Here is a 15,890-nt window from a genome sequence, read left to right as displayed (position 1 = left end):
GGTAGGGGAAGGAAGCGCTTTCAGCTAAGAGATGATGCAGTGGAGAGTTATAGGAAAGCTGGCAGCAGATGCAAAGGAGAAGGCTCTCACTCTGAGATTGTGGGAAAGAAAGTGAGGCATCCAAAACAGAGAGAACAAGCAGGGAAATGGAGTGGCACAATGTGGATACAATTTAGAAATAAGGAAGATAACTTTGGCCCCGATCTTTAAACAAACAAGGTGCCAGAGCATTGGGATGGGAGAAAGGGGTAGAGGAACATAATTAAAATGCTAGAAATCAGGGAGAAGTCCTTCACAGGAGACTGAGGGTAATAGCAATAGATGCCAAACAGGAAGGCACGGACTGGATTTCCAGTCAATGCGAAGATGGGTTATTTCCCATAAACCCCAGAGCTCACCCACTACTTCATCTCCCTGGTCTCTGCCAGGTACTTTTGCATCCTTTAAAGTCTAACCCCAGTTTGTCAGAAGGATTGTCTGAGTTAGAACAGCATCTGCAGTGCTGCTTGCTAGGATGAAATGATCTGAGGAGTGGGTCTCCATCCTCATGCTCCAGGGCATACACTGGTGACCAGCACAGGTCAGGAACACAACTGGGTGAAATTATTCATTGGCAACTTTTTCTGGCATACAATGAAAATTCAATAACTCCAAAACCTTTCATGAGTTCATGTTATTTTCACCAAATTGTTTTCAGTCAGGAAAAAAATACACTTTAAAAATTCAGAGAAAATTGAAACGTTTCAATTTTTTGGTTCAAAATGACTTTTTCTTCCAACTTTCCTTTAATTTTATGTTTTAAAAAAAACATCAAAACCATCCAGACATTTCATTCTACCCCAAACTGGCAATGTGTAAATCAAGATTGTTTTTTTTTTTTTTTAATGCTCTAGGAATGATTTTGGGGCAGTTCTCTGACCTATGTTACACAGGCGGTCAGACTAGATAATCATAGTGGTCTCCTCTGGCCTTGGAATCTACGAATCTATGAAAAATAGTTCTGTGTGAACATTTTGATTTGCAGAATTTTTTTATTTTGGTTCAAATTGAATCAACTCCCTCCCTGCCCCCCCACCCCACCCTTCGGGGACCAATTATTCAGAATTTCCAGCAAATCAAAAAATCCATTATTTGCCCAGATCTGGTTAGGAAGGCCCCTCCCTCCATGCTATAATTATTGTTATTTTGATTATTATTTGTGTTACCCTAGCACATAGGGGCCCTAATCATAGACCAGGTGCCCATTGTGGTAGGTGCAGTACAAACAGGAGCCGGTGGACACTGTCAGAGGGGGGGCAGCAAAAACAGATACAAGGAGATGCTCTGCAGATCAGGAAATAGTCTGAACAGGTTTCAGAGTAGCAGCCGTGTTAGTCTGAAAAGGAAAGATTCTACCAGGTTGTCTGTCACTGTGTCATCATAAAGTGGGCTGTTATGATGATGAGACATTGACAGTTGCTCTTATTCCTCACATTCTTCTCTTGCTGTGCAAGGCCCTTTGCAGACATGGCATGATCCGGGCTCCAGAAAGCTTACAACTGAAATGGACAAAATTCAAATGGTTGGAGTGGATGGGGGAATGAAGGGATGGGATAGCAAAGCAAAGGGTTGGGTCCTGATGCTCCTACTCCCACTGGGTCACTACACGTTGTCAGTGGGCCATCCAAGGTATGCCTCAGTGGGAATAAAGGGTACCACAGTCTGGTCCAAGTGGTGGGGGTTGGCAGGAGGTTTGCTAGAGCTGATATAGGGAGGAATCACATTGTCCATTCACATGAATAGGCTTGTTTATGGTGAGATCGCACCGGGAGCTCAGTCGAAGGGTGATGAGAGGAGTGAGGAGGATGGTGAGTGTGGGACAGGGCCGAAGGGAGAGGACTGGGAAGGGGGATTTGAAGGAGAGCCCGGCTGCTGGGTGCATTGGAAAGGAGGAGGCCGTCCCAGCTGGAGGGAGCTACAGGGGGAAAGGGATGCCAGCCCAAGTCCTCGCCTGGTGTGAATCATCATTGCTCTAGTGAAGTCAATGGCACTACGTTGATTTACACCGGCGTGGTGCCGTTGGAGCGCAAGGGCAGGGGTGTAGATGTGCGGGCTGTGTCAGCACAGGGCTCACTGTAGCATTTCTCAGGGAAGCCACATCGACAGAAATTTAGTGGCTGAGTCTTTTCCGGGAGCTGGTTGCCATGTCACTTCCCCTGTACCACAGCCTGTGCCATTCGACTGCCATGACTTTCCCAGCAGTTCAGAGCCCCAGTTGGGCTTTGTTGTTTTTTTCACGAGCTCCCTATAACACGTGCACAGAGGTGAGCCCTAACCAAGCAAACTCCCGTTACCAAGCTCAAGGATAGCCCAGGGCTGGGTTCATTAGCTTCAGAGAGCTCTGCTCTGGTGAGCTTGGGAACTTATCCATAGTTCTATGGAGTTTAGGAGCTCTTCAGGTGATCTGAGCCCCATGATCATCTGACGGCTTCAGGTGTCCTCCAAGACCTTCAGCTAACTGGGGCTCATCAGACTGATGGGTTCCCCCACAGTATTATTGGATCTTGATGCGTTTGGTTGCGTGGGACCTTCCCACCGAACAAGAAAGAAACGACCAGCCTCTGAAAACATATATCAACATAGCTAAGACAGCTCTAGACAGCGTTAGATCGACGGAAGAATTCTTCCATCGACCCAGCTACCACCTCTCCAGTAGGTGGATTAACTACAGCGACGGGAGAACCCCTCCCATTGGCATAGTGAGTGTTTACGCTAAAGCACTATGGTGGTGTATACCCTCAGATTGGCTCCACATTTGCAGCAATCTACTCTATTGCACTTGATTCTGTCTGTCCAGCCATCTATCCAGGCATTTATACCTCACTCATTTCTCTAGCATAGCTCATGACCCAGAGATCCCTCAGCTCTTTTCATGGCTAGGAATCTTACATTGGCCAGAGGTCCCCGAAAGCTCTCAGCTAGACTGCCTGGTCTCCTGAGATCGCCAGCCTCGCTGAATAACCTGGAGAACTGGCCCCAGGTTCAGATCAGCTTCCAGAGTCTGTGGATGCTTCTCCAGAATGGAGCCATTCAGCCCAGGCCTAGACATTTACTTGGGGTGGTTTCCTCTTCTGGATCTCAGTAGTCACCCCGGTGACAGAGATCTCACCCCATTCTAACAGTTTCCATGTTTGTTCCAGTCCAGGCAAATACAACGTCTCCTGCCATCCCCTGGAACATCACACATGGTGGACACAGGAACACGTCTGCAGAGCCAGGTGAGGACACAGCGGGCAGGCTGGGGGAAGCCCCCTTGTGCTCAGTGTGTCCCTCTCCATATGGAAAGGACAGGACTTGGGGCAGAAGACACCAAGGGTGGGTCCTTAATCAAGGTGATGGACATAAAGACTCTGTAGCCTCCTGGATCTCTAGCACCCAGTCTGGGTCTGCCAAGGGCGGGATTGCTGACTCCATCATAGCGAGGAGATGGAGCAAAAGCTGTGATGGGTGAGCGGCTCCAGCAGCACTGGGAGATGGGGGTGCCCAGGTTAGGACGTGCAGTAGCACAGTGGCCCCCTGATATTAAGGGAGAGTGGGGAGGTGGGGGTGCTCAGGTTATGCATGACAGCTGCCCAGCACTCCTTGTGCCTCGGTGGGTCTCCTCACTGCTGAGACCAGCTGGCCTGTAGCCGTAGCTCAGAGTTGTTTTTTTGAGATCACCGTGGGGCGCTCACGCGCTCGTCTGTGACATTTGGGTTGAAGAGGAAGGAAGCAGCGTGGGCGGCAGCGTGTGGTGCACCTATCCCACCTGTAAAGAATTCAGCATCGCTCACAAAGAGCGCGGGGTTAGTCACATGGCTTAGCCCAGCCAACGCCCTCTGCCGGAGCTGGGGATTTCTGCACCAGCTTCCACAGTGCTGCCCCACACCAGGCCCTTATGGGCCCCACGCCCAGCCCTTATGGGCTCCCCCCCCCCCCGCTCTGCCCCACACCCAGCCTTTATGCCCCCCCGAGCGCTGACCCATGCCTTTATGGGCAGCCAGCCCTCTGCCCCACCCCTTATGGGCAGCCATCCCGCTACGCAGGATCCCTTATGGCTCTGACCCATCTTGCCCATCCCATGGATTATCTCTGAAATAACGTGTGCTGCCCTGCAGGCCTCTTGGGAGAGGGATCTGTCCGTTTGGTGAATGGCAGCAGCCGCTGCAGTGGTGCCGTGGAGGTCCATCATGATGGGCGGTGGATGCCAGTCTGCCAGGAAATGTGGGACAAGGAGGCCTCCTACGTGGTCTGCAGACAGCTGCACTGTGGGGAGGCAAAGGAGACAGAAGCTGAACCCACCCCCAGCCCTGTGTGCCCGCCCAGGTCAACACCCACAAAGGAAGCCACCCTGTCCTCTCAGAACCTCTGCCCTTCCCTGCACATCCACTGTGTGGGTCTGGAGAGCACATGGAAGCAGTGCAATGTGTCAGAGCTGTGCTGTAATGGGAAGCCGGCCAGCGTCACCTGCACAGGTAAGAAACAGATCCATCCCGTGTCTTGCAGAGCCCAGGTTAGCCATCAGCAGCTTCTAATGGGAAACCATCCATGCACGCTGGCTGCTCTCCTCTTGCTGCTGCTGCCCTATCCCCATCAGCCATCCGTACTCCATGGTGAGGCCAGTCCGGCTCTACCCCTGCCCATTGGCCAAACCCCAGCCCTCCCAGCTGCCTGTTTCTGGCCCATGAGGGAGTCTTGCCCCTCCACACCTTGCAGGTTAGAAAATTGAGGGGGCCAGCAGGTCCTTCCGCCTGTGAGCTCCATCGCAGCATCCCAGGTGAGTTCCCCTGCATGCTACATTCCTGATAAATAATTAAATGGCTGATGGAGCTGAGACCAGATCTATCCACCCATTCACTGAAACCAGTTCCATGGATCCATCCATCCACCTACCCATTCATTGACACCAGCTCCATCCATCCATCCATCGACACCAGCTCCATCCATCCATCCCCATACATAACCTATCATCCATTGAGAGCAGATCCACCCCGCATACACACCTCTTCATCCATCCATTCATCCTTTCTCTTTCTCCCTCCCTGTGCCTATCTCTCTCTCTGCCATTCCCAGAGCCCATCTCTGAGCTGTGCTCACTCCCCCTTTGCCCTCTCTGCCAGGTTCCCATTCTGTGCGCCTAGTTGGCGGGGGCAGTTGCTGTGAGGGCCGTGTGGAGGTCGAGGTGGACGGTGTCTGGGGCACAGTGTGCGATGACGCCTGGGACCTGGATGACGCCGGGGTGGTATGTCAGCAGCTGAAGTGCGGCTGGGCCATCCAGGCTCCAGTGGCCTCCTCCTTCCACAAAGGGACGGGCCCCATCCACCTGGATGAGGTGAGCTGTGCTGGGAACGAATCCCAACTGTGGGACTGTCCAGCTGAGAGGAGCCATGATTGCGGCCACAAGGAAGATGCCGGTGTGGTGTGCTCAGGTCTGTTCCTCTATCCAGAAGAGTGCACTTGTCCTTCTGTCTGTCTGGTGGAACATTACTGTCCATCTCTGTCCAGGGGAGGATTCCTGTCTGTCTGATGGAGAGCATCTGTCTGTCCACTTGTCCATCTGAAGGAGTGCTCCTGTCTGTCTGTCCATCCATTGGAGAGCTCTTCTCTGTCTCCCTGTATGGTAGAATGTTCCTGTCTGTCTGTCTGTGTGTCCATTGGAGAGCTCCTGTCCGTCTGTCAGAGTACTCCTGTGTGTCTGTCCATCCAGTGGAGAGCTCCTCTCTGTCTGTCTACTAGAGCACTCCTGTATGTCCATCTGTCTGGTGGATTGTTCCTGTCTCTGTCTGTCTGGGATGGGCAGTGAAATTAGACTCTGGCAGCTTGGGGAAGGGATAAATCCCTCCTGCCTCCAGCAGGCTCCAGGTGCAGCAGGATCTAAACTTCCATCGTGGGCAGCTCCTTATTGTCTGTGTTGCATCAGAGTGGGGACCCCGAGGCTGTTCCCTCTTTGCTGACCTGCTGCTCCCCATTCCCGCACAGAGCACCAGAAGTGGCGCCTGTCGGGGGGCAAGGACGCCTGCGCTGGCCGCGTAGAAGCTTATTACCGGGGCGTGTGGAACACGGTGTGCGACGGGGCCTGGTATGAGGAGGAGATGGGCGTGCTGTGCCAGTGGCTGGGGTGCAGCCCCTCTGGCCGGAAGCTGAGCTTCAACCACACACAGGAGGGCAGGATGAACTACCAGTGCTCAGGGACCGAGCCCTCACTGTCCTGGTGCCAATGGCACTACAACAACTTTAACCTGTGCCACCAGTCCCAGGCTGCCGGCGTGATCTGCAATGGTAACGCTGCCTCGTCACATACTGAACCCCCACCCAGACAGACCCGAGCAGGGATCAAACCTGCAACTCTCAGGAGAAAAAAACACACGCCACTAAGGCTTGAGCTAGGGAGAAGGGAGTAACATCACATTGTAATCTTTGAGACCAAGAAGGAGACATGTCCATACATATGCCAGCGGCGCAGCGGTGGCGGGGGAGAAGAAGGCAGACATGAGGGGCGATAACGGGATGGATGGGGCGGTAGGACAGGGCAAAAGAGGCGAATGTGGGGGGTGATCCAGGGGACATGGGCAGGGTGGCAGGAGAGGGGAGGGAAGGAGGCGGACGTGGGAGGCGATCGAGGGGACGGGTTGGGCGGTGAGAGAGGGGAGGGTCTCCACCCCAGAATGGGTCTGCCCCTCCAGCCCCGCTGACTGTTCTTCTCCCTCTGTCTGTGGCACCCCCCAGGCTCGCTGGGCTTGCTGAACACGTCTGCTGTGCCCTCCACGGAGATGACGACTCCAGACGCCAGAAGTGAGTGTCTGGGGGGCAGACCCTCCCCTCCTTCCTGCAGTGCCTCTCTCCTGATCCGAGACGAGCCCTCCCCCACTGGAGCGGGAGGGGATGTTTGCCACCCCTGCCTGTAGGTCAAACCTCTCCAGGATCACTGCACCGTGGGCAGCTCTCCTCTGGCGGCACCCATTCCCCAGAGGGGGCAGCCAAAGAGGCCCCCCTCCCCTCAGCAGGATTCCCCCCGAGAGCCAGGGACTTGGCTTTGAGCTCCTCCTGTGTTCCTGCTGTCAGCGCGCCAGGCGTTCTGCCCCACCCAGCACCCCCACCCCGGGCAGAGCCCTACACGGCGTGCACTCACAGGCCTCCCCCCACTACGGCACCGCCGGCAGGGTCAGGGCTGCAGGGAGAGCTCCAGGGAGCTGGACCTGCCACCCTCCTGTGACCTCCCCCATGCCAAGTTTGGGGGGCCAGGAAGGGGCTCATGGGTCAGCCCATGGCCTGCCCCAGAGAGCTTCCGAGCTAGGGGCCTGCACGGTGCTGGGAACACCCCTGACATCAGCAGGGATGGGGCCCTATGCCAGGCCCTAGTGACAGTTCCCCTGTGTCGTGTGCCTCTCTGACTTGCCATCTGTCTGTCTGTCCATCTGTCTGTCCCTCCCTTTCTCCCCCCGCCCCATTGCCAGGCACAGCTGAGCCACTGTGCTGGGAAGCCAAGGCCCTCTCGAACTGGACTCTCCTCCTCCTCTGTGTCATCCTGGGCCTTCTCCTCTTGGTCACCGTGCTGGCCTTCACCGCCGCCCTTCTGAGGATGAGGAGGAAACACGGTAGCTTTGCTGCTTGGGGCTTTGCCAGAGTGAGATTGGGCACTTGGGGGGCCAGGCAGAGCCATGGCCCGCCGTGAAGAGCCGTCAGACAGGCCCTTCTGCATGGGGGAGTGACATCACGGGGGCTGCAGCGGGCCAAAGCACTGGTCCAGGGTGGGGCCATTGGCAGCACCCAGCCATGGGGTGACATGAAACGGGGCCCGATCCCCCACTGGTGTCAATTGGCCGTAGCTCCATTGGAATCAGTGGAGCTGTTCTGATCTACACCAGGATCTGGCCCTGGTTACCCACTCAGGGGCTCAGGATTGCTTCGCCGTGGCTGCTGTCCTGTCCCCGAACGCCCAGGCAGCGCGCCGGGTGTCGCTCATGCTCTGCTGAACAGTTCCCCAGAGCAATGGCAGCCTGCAGCATGAAAGGGGGAGCGAGCCCAGCACCAGAGCATAGGACTAGACGGGACCCGCGGGGCATGCAGGACTAGTGCGGACCCCCTCCCAGCCTGGGGTGGGCCCTGGCCTGGCTGTGCCAGGCCCTGTACGGCCTCACGGAGCAACCTGTCTCCTTTCTCTCCCTCTCTGTCTGCAGCCCACGCCGTGTCCTCTTCCTCATTAGCCACCCCGGTCCTGGTGAATCATAGCGCGCAGGGCCCGGAGACGCCCGCAGGGGGTGCCAATGACTACAGGAAAGCCCCCCCCAAAGCAGAAGGTATCAGCTGTTGCTTGGCTGCCCCCACTGCCCCTCCCCCACACCCTATCTCTTTGCTCCCTCCCACCTTCCCCTCCGCCCGCTGCCCCTCCCTCCCACCCCACCTCTCTGAACAACCAACCTGCTCCTCCCCCATAGCCTCCCACACTCTGCCTCCTCACACCCAACCTCTTTGCCCCCACCTCCCCCATACCCTACCTCTCTGCCCCCACCCCACCTTCCCCTCTTCTCGCAGCCCCTTCCATACTTTCTGCTCCTCCCCCTCCGCTTCTCTGCCTGCCTCCCCTTCCCCTCCCACACTCCCTGCTCCTCCCCCCAACACCCCTCCCTGCCTGCCCTACATCCTGACTCTCCCCCACAACCTGCCTTTCAACCTGTCTCTGCCCCTCCCCTATACCACACCTCTCTCTGCTCCCTGCCTCTCAGCCCTTCCTGGTAGGGTTGTCAACTTTCTTATCGCACAAAACCGAACACCCTAGCCCTGCCCCTTCCCTGAGGCCCCGCCCCTGCTCACTACATTTCCCCCTCCCTCGGTGGCTCGGTCTCCCCCACCCTCACTCACTTCCACAGGGCTGGGGCAGGGGGTTGGGGTGCGGGAGGGGGTGAGGGCTCTAAATGGGGGTGCTGGCTCTGGGGTGGGGCAGGGGATGTGGGGTTTGGTTGCAGGAGGGGGCTCCAGGCTGGGGGGTGGGGCCGAGGGATTTGGAGTGTGGGAGGGGGCTGCGGGTTGAAGCAGGGGTTTGGGTGCAGGAGGGGGTGAGGGCTATGTGGTGGGGCCAGGGATGAGGGGTTCAGGGTGTGGGAGGGGGCTGTGGGCTGGGGCAGAGGGTTGGGGTGCAGGGGGGTGAGGGCTCTGGGCTGGGGTGTGGGCTCTGGGGTGCAGGAGGGGGCTCCGGGTTTGGGAGGGGCTCAGGATTGGGGCACAGGCTTACCTCGGGCGGCTCCTGGTCAGCGGCACAGCGGGGCTAAGGCAGGCTAGTCCCTACCTGTCTTGGGGCACTACGTTGTGCCCCGGAAGCGACCAGCAGATCCGGGTCCTAGGTGGGCGGGACAGGAGGCTCCGCAGCTCGCGCTGCTCTCACCCGCAGGCACCGCCCCTCCAGCTCCCATCGGCCGGTTCCCGCCAATGGGAGTGCGGAGCCGGTGCTCGGGCAGTGCATGGAGCCCCGTAGTCCCCCCGCTTAGGAGCCGGACCTGCTGGCTGCTTCCGGGGCGCAGCGCAGTGCCCCAGGACAGGTAGGGACTAGCCTGCATTAGCACCACCAACCGGGCTTTTAACAGCCCAGTTGGCAGTGCTGACCAGAGCCACCAAGGTCACCTGGTTGAAAACCAGACATCTGGTCACCCTACTTCCTGGCCATCGTCTCCCATCCTGGCTGAGTATCCAGCCCAAAGGCTCCCGGTCCTTGGTCCATGGGGCGCTTGCTGGTGGGCTAGGAGAGCCGACTGCTTACATGGCACCGGCCCCACCCCAGCACCGTTCCCAGTTGCTCCATTTCACCCGAAGGCACTGAGGGACCTGGGCTGGGAGCCATGGCTGTGTGGCCCCAGGGGGTTCTGGGAGGGCCGGCAGGCACTGCCCCACACTTGGCAAGCCCTAGTCCAAACAGGTCCCCCAGTAACCGCTCCCTTCATGCCCCCCTAGCAGAGCCGCTGGCCGTGCCCGCTCCTGGCTCCGAGGACTCCGATTCCGACTATGAACACTATGATTTCAGCAGCAAGCCGCCCGTCGCGCTCTCCACCTTCTACAGTGAGCGACCCCCCCACACCTGCACCATGCGGGCTCTTCGCAGCCTGGGGCTTCTGCCTCCCCACGGGGCCCTGCCTTCCCTCACACTGCCCTGTGCCAGACTGGGCTGCCCCTGCACACACAGCTCTGCCAATGCTTCCCCATCCTGACCCGCAGCCACCGCTGTTCCAGCCTTGGGCTCCCCACCCCACAGCTCTGCCAGTGCCCCTCCATCCTGACCCACAGCTCTGCTGTCCCAGCCCTGGGCTCCCCACCCCACAGCTCTGCCAGTGCCCCTCCATCCTGACCCACAGCTCTGCTGTCCCAGCCCTGGGCTCCCCATCCCACAGCTCTGCCAGTGCCCCTCCATCCTGACCAACAGGGACTGGGGACAGGGATGTATGGGGGTGGGGTCAGAAGGATCCGGGGATGGGTGGGTAGGGGTCACAGGGGTTGGTTGGAGTCAGGAGGATCGCGGGGTCAATGGGTACAGGGGTTGATTGGGCTCAGAGGGGATCCAGGGATCAGGGGTATGGGGTTGGCTGGGGTCAAGGGGAACTGGGGGGGTCAGGGAGTACTGTTAGTGGTGATCTGCCAGCTCACCCTGCTGTGATGCTGGGCCAGGCGAGGTTTGCTGGAACCCTTTGCCTCTGGTTGCAGATTCACTTCGGCACCGAGCAGCGGACGAGACTCTCCCTGCGAGCGGCTTCCCCCCGGCACCTGGCCAGGAGGTGCTGAATGAGGGCCCGGAGCCCTGGGGCCAGCCAGAGCAAAGGCCCCGCGAGGGTGAGAGCTGGTGCTGCTGACTGGGCGAGTGATAGAGATGGGAAGCACAGTACCAGGAAAGGGGCCCCAAAGCCCCAGCTCCCCTGGTGTTCGCCTCTCCGTCTGCCTGTCCTCAGTCCCCATCCGTCTGTCTATTCCAGTGCATGGGGTGGAGCGGAGTTTGTGCTGATGGGCCCTCGCTGGGGCAGAGCAAGGGTGGGCCATTTTCCAGCTCTCCCCACACCCCGGGCACTGGGGCTAGGTGGACAGGGCAGTGCTGCAAACCCTCCATCTAGCTCCAAGGGGCTCTCTGTAGATTTGTAGCCCCCCTGGATGGGGCAGGCTCGGGCACTGCCAGCATTGGTCGGTGGAAGGCTGCGTTAATGGAGAGGCTGCTTCTCTTGCAGAGCCCCCCGCTGAGTCCAGCTCATCCTCAGAGGACAACTACTACAACAGCGGCACCACCAGGCAGCAACAGTGGGACAACCCGGCCCCTCCTCCCACCGGCAGCCTCTTAATGCCAGCGCCTCCTGCCCAGGGCAATGGTGGCTCCCAGCTCTCCTTCCAAGGTTAGCAAGATGGGCCAGCGCCCGCTGGCTCTTATGGCCAGTGGGACCATCTCTGAGCATTGGCCCTTGAGGCGCAACGTCCCAGCACGTCCTCTCCTGCCCCAGAAGAGGGAAGGGGAGGAAAGTCTGGGCTGGGCCCAAGATCCAAGGCTGGAAAATCCAACCCCTTGTGTTTGTGGAAGGGAAAATCATCCCAGGAGCAATGATTCCGCCCCATCCTGCCCAGCAGGGCTTCCATGTGCGCTGGGCCCTGACCATCCCTCACAATCTCCACGAAGAAAGGCCTCCACGGACCCTCCAGACCCTTCTCTGTGCATCGGTGGGACAGGAAAAGGTCACCCATGGGCCATTAAGTCTCTGACAACGCCCTGACCTGCAGGGCGGGGAACCTCTTCTCTGGGGACATCAGGGCTGATGACCTGGTCTGGACTGAGACAGCTGATGGGAGATAACCTCTGTCCCCTTCCTGCTGGATTCCCAGTATGGATAGTCACTCCAATTCCCCTACCAGAAGCCTGGAAATGCTCCTCACCCTCTGCACCAGAAGGGTGAGCGTGTCCGGGGTTGTCTCCAGCAGGGCCCGATGGAGCAGACAGCTCCAGCACCTCATCCGGAGAATGGTATGAAAACTTCCACAGCACAGCGCACCAAGGAGACCAGCCGGGAAACATGCCGGGTGAGGAGAGGATGGAGGGAGCCTGGGAAGGGAGCTGCATACCTACTGCTTGGGGAGCAGGTAGTGGCCCTGTGTTCCCAACAGCCCCGAGCCTAATTATGGGGGCTCATGTGAGATAACCAGATTCAGATCAGGTTACAGTCCACTCAGAAAGACAGAGAAAGAGAATGCAAAAGGGGAATAGGAAAGGGAATGGATAGAGATCAACAGGGGGATGGAGAAAGAGAGAGAGTGAGTAACTGAGGGAGGGACAGACAGGTGACTATGGGGATGGAGGGAGGGTTGACAGGTGACTGTGGGGAGGGAGGGAGAGAGGGAGGGATGAGAGGTGGTTGTGGGGATGCAGGGAGGGAGGAATGAGAGGTGGCTGTGGGGATGGAGGGAGGGATGAGAGGTGGCTGTGAGGAAGGAGGGAGGCAGGGATGAGAGGTGGCTGTGGGGGTGGAGGGAGGGAGGGATAAGAGGTGGCTGTGGGGAGAGCGGGAGGGAGGGAAGGATGAGAAGTGGCTGTGGGAGGGGAGGGAGGGAGGGATGAGAGGTGGTTGTGGGGAGGGAAGGAGGGAGGGATGAGAGGTGACTGGGGGTGGAGGGAGGGAGGAAGGGTTGAGAGATGGCTGTGGGAATGGAGAGGGGCAGGGATGAGAGGTAGCAGTGGGGAGGGAGGGATGAGAGGTGGCTGTCGGATGAAGGGATGCATGGAGTGATGAGAGGTGGCTGTAGGGATGGAGGAAGGGAGGGATGAGAGGTGGCTGTGGGGGTGGAACGGGGCAGGGATGAGAGGTGGCTGTGGGGATGGAGGGAAGGAGGGATGAGGTGGCTGTGGGGATGCAGGGAGGGAGGGATGAGCGGTGGCTGTAGGGAGGGATGAGAGGTGGTTGTGGGGATGGATGGAGGGAGGGATTAGACGTGGCTGTGGGGATGGAGGGAGGGAGGGATGAGAGGTGGCTGTGGGGAGGGAGGGAGGGTTGAGGGGTGGCTGTGGGGATGGAGGAAGGGAGGGATGAGAGGTGGCTGTGGGGAGGAGGGAGGCAGGGATGAGAGGTGGCTGTGGGGATGGAGGGAGGGAGGGATGAGAGGCGGCTGTGGGGAGGAGGGAGGGAGGGATGAGAGGTGGCTGTAGGGATGGAGGGAGGGAGGGATGAGAGGTGGCTGTGGGTGTGGAGGGAGGGAGGAAGGGTTGAGAGATGGCTGTGGGAATGGAGGGGGGCAGGGATGAGAGGTAGCTGTGGGGAGGGAGGGATGAGAGGTGGCTGTCGGATGAAGGGATGCATGGAGTGATGAGAGGTGGCTGTGGGGGTGGAAGGAGGGAGGGATGAGAGGTGGCTGTAGGGATGCAGGGAGGGAGGGATGAGCGGTGGCTGTAGGGAGGGATGAGAGGTGGCTGTGGGGATGGATGGAGGGAGGGATGAGAGGTGGCTGTGGGGAGGGAGGGAGGGTTGAGGGGTGGCTGTGGGGATGGAGGAAGGGAGGGATGAGAGGTGGCTGTGGGGAGGGAGGGAGGGAGGGATGAGAGGTGGCTGTGGGGAGGGAGGGAGGGAGGGAGGGATGAGAGGTGGCTGTGGGGAGGGAGGGAGGGAGGGAGGGAGGGATGAGAGGTGACTGTGGGGATGGAGGGAGGGAGGGATGAGAGGTGGCTGTGGGGATGGAGGGATGGAGGGATGAGAGGTGGCTGTGGGGATGGAGGGAGGGAGGGATGAGAGGTGGCTGTGGGTGTGGAGGGATGGAGGGATGAGAGGCGGCTGTGGGGATGGAGGGAGGGAGGGATGAGAGGCAGCTGTGGGGATGGAGGGAGGGAGGGATGAGAGGTGGCTGTGGGGATGGAGGGAGGGAGGGATGAGAGGTGGCTTTGGGGAGGCAGGGAGGGAGGGAAGGAGGGATGAGAGGTGGCTGTGGGGATGGAGGGAGGGAGGGATGAGAGGCGGCTGTGGGGATGGAGGGAGGGAGGGATGAGAGGCGGCTGTGGGGATGGAGGGAGGGAGGGATGAGAGGCGGCTGTGGGGATGGAGGGAGGGAGGGATGAGAGGCGGCTGTGGGGATGGAGGGAGGGAGGGATGAGAGGTGGCTGTGGGGATGGAAGGAGGGAGGGATGAGAGGTGGCTGTAGGGATGGAGGAAGGGAGGGATGAGAGGTGGCTGTGGGTGTGGAGGGAGGGAGGGAGAGGTGGCTTTGGGGAGGGAGGGAAGGAGGGTTGAGAGGTGGCTGTGGGGATGGAAGGAGGGAGGGAGGGAGGGAGGGAGGGAGAGGTGGCTGTGGGAATGGAGGAAGGGATGAGAGGTGGCTGTGGAAGGAGGGAGGGAGAAGTGGCTGTGGGGATGGAAGGAGGCAGGGATGAACTACGGGAGTTGATGGGATCTGTTATTTCAGAGTGGCCGGCTCTCTCCCAGCCGTTGGGGAGCTGTGAGCCTGGGAGCAACGACTCGGAGGGCAGCGATTACGATGATGTCCAAGGCCTGGCGTACTAGGAAAGGGACATCACTGCAAGTCTGTGCCTCCAGCCCTCCCTCCTGCCTTCAATACAGTGACAGCAAATCAGTGGGTGATAACTGAACCTCATGTCCCTGCACTGTGTTTGATTAGCACAAGGTCAGGCTTGGGGGGGAAGGTTTGTCAGCGGGTCCCAGAACCAGCCCTGGACTGACCAGCATTTCCCAGTGCAGACCCTGTGGCTCCAGAAGGGGCTACACTCCTCTACCAACTGACAGCTCTGACCCTGAGAAATCCACGGAGTCCTTCCCAAGAACATCCCCTTCCCAGCCCACGTTCTCTGCTGATGCCCAGCTAGCCCTGACTACTCAGGCCCTTAAGTGAACCCCCGGTGTCTGGGGGGTGTCCGGGACTCCATCCTCAGTGCTCAGGACACAGGCCAAGCTCTCCAGGATGGCTGCCAGGGTCATGGGCTCTATTCCCAGCTGGGAAAGGTGCTTGGACACACGGTGATGGGCGCAGCACAGAGACCTAGCTGGAGCCCTAGGGATGGTAAGCTGGAGGTCAGAAGTCCTAGGGGAGCAGCCAGACTGCTTGGTTCCCTTTCGGACAGTGACTTATGAGGCTGGGTTCAATCCTCGGTATGTAGATTCCCCATGGCAATAACCAGTCCCCAGTGATTAGCCTGCAGACAGGAACTGGGGTGCTCAGATTCAATGCACAGGGGGTAGCTCCTCCCCCAGGCCTCTGGCTTCATCCCCACTGGGCAGAAGCAGCTAGGAGGGGATGTTCCATAGCTGGGTTCCAGCAATGACTCTTTCCTGTCGGGGGAGTCTGTACATCACAGGCCAAGCAGCCTATGAGATCCAAGCCCCTGGCTTTGAGGGGAAGCACTGTGGTTGAGGCAGTGCCTGACACTCACGAAAGCTGGGTTGCATCCCTGGCCTTGCTGCTACCTCGCTGTTGGAGTGTGGCCAAGTCACCTCCCCCGTCCCTCAGTTTCCCTGTTGGAGATGGGGATCATGGTGCCCCGTGCGAGTCTGCATTAAAGGAACGGCGTTGAGATCCTGAGATAGAAGGTGCTGTCAATGGGCAAAATATCCTCTGAAGAACTGTGGGTGATGGATGAGGCCATGGAGGATGGTTCTTCCCTCTCCCCCAAGCAAGGGGCTGCTGGCAGTGCCAGCGGATTCACAGCTACTGCCCATGCTGTACCCGCCTCCAAAGCTGTCACTGGAGAGAAGAGGCTGGCTCCAACCTTCTATGGAGGGCTAAGGCTTTTAGGGATTTTTTTTTCCCTTGGAAAGTGTAGGTGAAAATGGAAAAAAAAAAAATGTCATCGACATTTTTCCCTGAGATCTTCCTAGGTTTTCATTGAACAGAATCATTATCTTTCCCCGCACAAAACCCCA

General features: G+C 58.6%; 1 protein-coding gene across 1 annotated transcript; it reads left to right on the top strand.

The window, feature by feature from the left end:
- Nucleotides 1-1,774: 1,774 nt before the first annotated feature.
- Nucleotides 1,775-14,516, top strand: CD6 (CD6 molecule). The gene is made up of 13 exons (XM_065403365.1): nt 1,775-1,847; nt 3,180-3,257; nt 4,137-4,493; nt 5,139-5,447; nt 5,998-6,297; nt 6,745-6,810; nt 7,473-7,613; nt 8,196-8,315; nt 9,961-10,065; nt 10,705-10,830; nt 11,217-11,378; nt 11,953-12,054; nt 14,419-14,516. Exons 1-13 carry the CDS (start codon nt 1,775-1,777, stop codon nt 14,514-14,516), a joined length of 2,037 nt encoding a protein of 678 aa, XP_065259437.1.
- Nucleotides 14,517-15,890: the final 1,374 nt, after the last annotated feature.

Source organism: Emys orbicularis, chromosome 4 (assembly GCF_028017835.1).
Source record: "Emys orbicularis isolate rEmyOrb1 chromosome 4, rEmyOrb1.hap1, whole genome shotgun sequence".
NCBI classification, from domain to species: Eukaryota; Metazoa; Chordata; order Testudines; family Emydidae; genus Emys; species Emys orbicularis.
This window is presented reverse-complemented; position numbering and strand designations above follow the sequence as displayed.